This window comes from Triticum dicoccoides, chromosome 2A, assembly GCF_002162155.2.
Source record: "Triticum dicoccoides isolate Atlit2015 ecotype Zavitan chromosome 2A, WEW_v2.0, whole genome shotgun sequence".
NCBI lineage: Eukaryota > Viridiplantae > Streptophyta > Magnoliopsida > Poales > Poaceae > Triticum > Triticum dicoccoides.
The window spans coordinates 726334940-726341376 of NC_041382.1; the positions used below are offsets into that span (position 1 = coordinate 726334940).

Below are 6437 nucleotides of genomic sequence, written 5' to 3' on the forward strand. Positions count from 1 at the left end.
GCAGCACGGAAAAGAAGTAGCCAGGTTTGAACAGCGTGTGGCGACCGTTTCCCACGTGTCCCTTTCGGCTTCGTCTCCACGCGCTACCTCCTCAGTCTATATCTATACATAAATAAGACCCAGCTAGCAGCTCATCAGCTCACACTCTTCTCTCGATCGTCTCCCCGATCGAGCTTCAGTCACACACCCAACCCACCGCGCAGCCGCAGGCGAGGCGACTCGGCAACTCCAGCCATGGCGGACCGCGTCCACCCCGCGCCGCTGCTGCCACTCTCCATCCCACCTGCCCCGCCAACTGACAACAGCGTCGCGGCCGCGGAGACAGCGCCGCTGCGCTCCACAGCGGCGGCGCCGGGCGCGTCGTACGTCGTGCATGTGCCCAAGGACCAGGCGCTCCGGGTCCCGCCCCCGGACCGCAAGCTCGCCGCGCGGCCGGCCCGGCGCCGCATGCTCCGCCGCGCCTGCTGCGGCGCGTGCTGCGCGCTCCTCCTCCTGCTCGTCCTCGCCGCGGCGTTCGTCGGCGCCGCCTACCTCGTCTTCCGCCCCAGGGCGCCCTCCTTCTCCGTCACGTCCCTCTCCGTCGCCGGCCTCCTCGACCCATCCCCCGCGCAGCTCGACGCCGCCGTGCGCGCGGACAACGGCGCCAACAGGAAGGTCGGCGTGGACTACCTCGGCGGCGGCGAGGTCAGCGTCTCCTACTCCGGCGTCCTCCTCGCGACGGGCCGCTGGCCGGCCTTCTACCAGGCGCCGAGGAACGTGACGCTGATCTCGATGCCGCTCTCCGGGAGGGACGGCGTGGGTGTGGCCCTCACGGACGATCAGAGGGGGCGGCTGGCGGAGCAGGCCGCTGCGGGCGCCGTGCCGCTGACGGTGGAGGCGCGGGTGCCGGTGCGGGTGAGGCTCGGGAAGGTGCTGCGGACGTGGACCGTGGACGTGTGGGCGCGGTGCGAGGTCACGGTGGACAGGATCGACGGCGAGACGACGGCCGCCAACAGGGGGTGCAGGGTCAAGGCCAAGCCGCTCTGGTGGTGGTGGTGATCGCCGGGGCGGCGTGAACACCATGCACGGAGGATCTTTGATAAGATCACGGGGTGCATGCAAATGGTACAATCAACGAGCAGCAGAGCATTCTGATCAGTTGTAGATGCACGTATGCTACCTCGAAGTTGTAGACGAAAACTAAATCAAATCCTGAACTTCGAATTCCGGAAATTGACAGTTCTGAACTTGTAATTTGGGCCTATTTTGGACCGTAGACCTATTTGGCCCATTGGGAATAGTATAATCCCGACCGGGATAACCTGCTACTCTCACAGACAAGAATTTGGCACGGCTCACTATAACAAAACAAGAATTCGTCAGGTCTAAAAAATGTCCGCGCATTTCTAAAATTGTGCAGAAGTTAAAAAACAAATCCTTCGGACAGGCTACGAATTGAGTTCCTCGCGTCGCTCTTGCGGGCGGCGGCGAGGGAACCCTAGCCCCCACCCCGCGCCCTCCTCCTACACCATCCTCTCCCCTCGCTGCCGCCAGAAGGCGCTGCCGGGCGAAGCCCGGTGTGCGTCGTCGGCGGCGGGGCCCTTCTTCTCCTCCCGGCGTGCGGCTGTAACACGAGATGCGGCGACGTGGAGGAGTCTTGCCTGATGTGGCGAGGGTGCGTCATGTGGCGCGGCGGCCAGACAGCGGCACGAGCGGGTGGCCAGGCCGTGGCGGCTGCGTGAGGGGTTGGCTTCGGGGCGGCGGCGCGGTCACGGATCCATCGTGGATCTAGTCCTACGGGCGCGGTCTCGGCCTCCCCTACTCGGCCGACGGGTCTCGGTGGGGGGGACTTCTCTTTGCTGAGATCTGGCAGCGGCGGCCTGGATCATCCAGACCCCGGCAAGGATGGCGGCGGCCCGTGCACAAGAGATGGAGGTCTTCGATCAGATTTGGGTGAAAACCTGCTATTGGCTATTGCCAAGGCCGACGATGGCGACGCTGTCCGCGTCGTTCCCTTCCTGAAGGCATCGCAGAGCAAAACTTCAAGGCCACTCTCTGCTTCCTCCGGGGGAAACCCTAAATCAGTAGATTGGATGACGGCGGCTCTCTGGTGTCGTTTTCCCCTTGGGGCGTCATTTTTGGAGGTGCACACGGGCTCGAGGGACCAGAGGACGGCGTCTTTGGTGGAGCGGTGCTTCATGCTACCTCTTGAGCACTGCGTTGGTTTTCCCTTGAAGAGGAAAGGGTGATGCAATAAAGCAGCGTAAGTATTTCCCTCAGTTTTTGATAACCAAGGTATCAATCCAGTAGAAGACCACGCACAAGTCACCTTGTACCTACACACACAAATAAGAACCTCGCAACCAACGCGATAAAGGGGTTGTCAATCCCTTCACGGCCACTTGCAAGAGTAAGATCTGATAGAGATAATAATAATAATAAGATAAATATTTTTGGTATTTTTTTGATATATAGATTGAAAGTAAAGATTGCAAAATAAAGTAGATTGGAAACTTGTATCATGGAGAATAGACTCGGGGCCATAGGTTTCACTAGTGGCTTCTCTCAAGAAAGCATAAGTATTACGATGGGTGAACAAATTACTGTCGAGCAATTGATATAAAAGCGAATAATTATGAGAGTATCTAGGCATGATCATGTATATAGGCATCATGTCCGAGACAAGTAGACCGAAACAATTCTGCATCTACTACTATTACTCCACACATCGACCGCTATCCAGCATGCATCTAGAGTATTAAGTTCATAAAAACAGAGTAACGCCTTAAGCAAGATGACATGGTGTAGAGGGATAAACTCATGCAATATGATGCAAACCCCATCTTTTTATCCTCGATGGCAACAATACAATACGTGTCGGTTCCCTTTCTGTCATTGGGACCGAGCACCGCAAGATTGAACCCAAAGCTAAGCATTTCTCCCATTGCAAGAAAGATCAATCTAGTAGGCCAAACCAAACCGATAATTCGAAGAGACTTGCAAAGATAAACCAATCATACATAAAAGAATTCAGAGGAGATTCAAATATTGTTCATAGATAAACTTGATCATAAACCCACAATTCATCGGATCTCGACAAACACACCGCAAAATAAGAACACACAGTCACTCAGTGAAGATAAAAGATAGTGCAATCATACAATGACTTCACAAGGAGTAACAGTACGTAAAGAGAAGGGAAGGATGAAACCAGTGACTCGTTGAAGACAATGATGTGTTGGACCAGTTCCAGTTGCTGTGACAACTGTATGTCTGGTTAGGGCGGCTAGGTATTTAAACCTGAGGACACACAGTCCCGGACACCCAGTCCTGAACACGCAACACAGGACACCCAGTCCTCACCGTATTCCCCTTGAGCTAAGGTGTAACACCCCGGATGTAACTTTCCCAATTTGTACTCCAACTCTTGTCGTTTTCGGCGTTAAGTTATTTTATTTTCTCGGGTTCGGGTTTTTGTCTCCGTGTGTTGTTGTCATTGTCATGCATCTCATATCATGTCATCATGTGCATTGCATTTGCATACGTGTTCATCTCATGCACTCGAGCATTTTCCCCGTTGTCCGTTTTGCATTCCGGCGCTTCGTTCTCCTCCGGTGTTCATTTCTAGCTTTCTTTCGTGTGTGGGGATTAAACATTTCCGGATTGGACCGAGACTTGCCAAGCGGACTTAGTTTACTACCGGTAGACCGCCTGTCAGGTTTCGTACCATTTGTACTTCGTTTGATACTCCAACGGTTAACCGAGGGACCGAAAAGGCCTCGTGTATGTTGCAACCCAACACCCCTCCATTTTGGCCCGAAAACCCACCAAAGACCCTTCCATCACCTACAGCGTTCGATCACGACCGCGTGGCTGAAAATCATACCTCATTTGGAGCCTCCTAGCTCCTACTATGTATAAATAGGCCTTCCCCGTCCAAATTCGCGGATCATCCTACCCTAACCCTAGTCCCCTAACCCTAGTCCCGCTCCTCTCCGCGCGGCCGGACATGTCCGTCGCCGCCCGGACGCACCGCCACCGCCAATAGGAGCCCGCCACCTGTCCCTCCGCCGCGTCTCTCTCCTCCGGCCCGCCGGGCCCGAGGCCGGCCCTCCTCGCCGCACCACCGGGCCGCGCCCTCCCACGCCCGACGCCGCTGCAGCCCCGCCGCCGACTTCGCCGACCAGCCGCCGCCCCGCCACCGACGCCCGCCGCCCTGGTCGCCGGCGCGCGCCGCCCCGGCCACCGGCGCCCGCCGCTCCGGCCGCCTTGTCCGCGGCCACCTCGCCGCCGACGTCCGCCGCCCTCCGCCGCCTTCCTCCCGCGGCGGCGAGCGCCGCCAAGTCCGGCCACCGCGCTGCTCCTCCCCTCCGGCGAGCTACAGTTGCAATGGCGACGAACCTCGGGATCCGTTCCGGTCGGATCCAGATCTGGATCTGAAACTTCTCGGTTGACCTTTTTACCCCCGAACCCTAATCCATATGCCCATGTTCATCGTGCCGTAACTTTGCATCCGTAGCTCCGTTTTGGGCATATAGCATATCAAAATGTTCGTCTCCGAGAGTACATCATTTCATTCCATTGCATCATTTTCATTTGAGTTCATCTTGATGCCCGAAATGCTATTAGAAGAGGGCTACTTGAGATAATTGTCAGATCTGCTACTCCATTTAGATATTTGTCATTTTTGCCATGATTACTGTGTGCATGATATGCCCATGAGCTCTACATATGTTTTGTTAAGGGTTTTGCCATCTTTCCAGAGGTGAAACCCATGTATTTTTGTGATGTGTGTGGTGACTAGCACAAGCTTGCAAAGTGAGGCACTTGGTAATGCTGATTTCAGAGACTTAGCAATTCCACCAAGTCCTTGACCTATTTATCTCATATGGCCATATGTTCTTGTTGTTTCCTAGTGATCCGTGCCTCTTTTGAGGATGATCAGTAAGGATGTTTTGTTAATCTTGTAGTGCTCTATCCATCTGTGTCTTTGTTTGCAATTATGGAGCACCCTAGCTTGAGTCAATCGAGCTCTACTTTTGCTAGTTCGTAATTCTGGGCAGATTGTCTACTTGTTAGCGATTTTGCCGATGATGTTGTAGTTGATCTGTGCATGCTATGCTATTTTTCTTGCCATGTCTAGCTTTCATTTTGTGTATTCTTGATGGGTGTATGCTTATCTTGTCATGACTTGCTCCGTAGTGAGTGCATCGAGCTCGTAAACATGCCTACTTGATATCTGTTTTTAGCATGCTCCAGTTTTCACTAAGTCTGAAAACTGATTGTGCTTTTGCTATGTTCACATGCTTGCAATTGTATTTTCTGATCCCTTTTGGCTCAAGGTCACTAAGGGACTTTTGTTAAGCTCTTTGAGTAGCTCCATGCCATGCTTTACTTTGCCATGTTCAGGTCCTGTAGCATATAGTTTTGTTGCTCCAAAGTGTGCTACCTGATCTGAAATTCCAGACAAGTGTTAATTTCACCAAGTCTGAGATCTGTTTACCATATGCATTTTTGCCATGCTTGTTTGAACCTGTTAATGGATGAATTGGCCGTAGCTTAGTGCTAGACTTTTGTTAAGCATCTTGAATGCATACCTGCCATGTATTTTGATGCCATGTTTGAGTGCTGTAGCATGTTCATCTCTTTGCATTTATATGACTACTTGCTGTAAATCGCAGACCGGTGTCATATTTGATTTGCTTGCCATTTCCAAACCGTAACTCCGATTCCGGCGTTCTTTATATCGTTTTTAAGTGATTTCATCTCATCTTTCCAGTGGCACACCTGGATTCCCAAGTTGAGGCCAGGTTCATGCATTCCTTGTCAAATCTTGCATATGCATCCCGCATTGCATCCCGCATAGCATACCATCCTCGCATCATATTGTTTGATCCTTGCACGTGGTTGATTGTGTCCTTGTTGCTTGTTTGGGTAGAGCCGGGAGACGAGTTCACTAACGAGGAGCCCGTTGAGTTTGCTTTCGAGGATCCAGTCAACTCTGACAACTTTGCAGGCAAGATGATCATACCCTCGAAATCACTACTATCTTTGCTATGCTAGATTGCTCGCTCTTTTGCTATGCCAATGCTACGATGCCTACCACTTGCTTTCAAGCCTCCCAAATTGCCATGTCAAACCTCAAACCCACCTTGTCCTAGCAAACCGTTGATTGGCTATGTTACCGCTTTGCTCAGCCCCTCTAATAGCGTTGCTAGTTGCAGGTGAAGATTGGAGGCCGTTCCTTGTTGGAACATTTATTTACTTGTTGGGATATCATTATATTATCTTGTTATTTTAATGCATCTATATACTTGGTAAAGGGTGGAAGGCTCGGCCTCTCGCCTAGTGTTTTGTTCCACTCTTGCCACCCTAGTTTCCGTCATATCGGTGTTATGTTCCCGGATTTTGCGTTCCTTATGCGGTTGGGTTATAATGGGAACCCCTTGATAGTTCTC

General features: G+C 52.6%; 1 protein-coding gene across 1 annotated transcript; it reads left to right on the forward strand.

Moving 5' to 3' along the window:
• Positions 1 to 234: 234 nt before the first annotated feature.
• Positions 235 to 1038, forward strand: LOC119352094 (NDR1/HIN1-like protein 13). The gene has a single exon (XM_037618830.1). It carries the CDS (start codon positions 235 to 237, stop codon positions 1036 to 1038), a length of 804 nt encoding a protein of 267 aa, XP_037474727.1.
• Positions 1039 to 6437: the final 5399 nt, after the last annotated feature.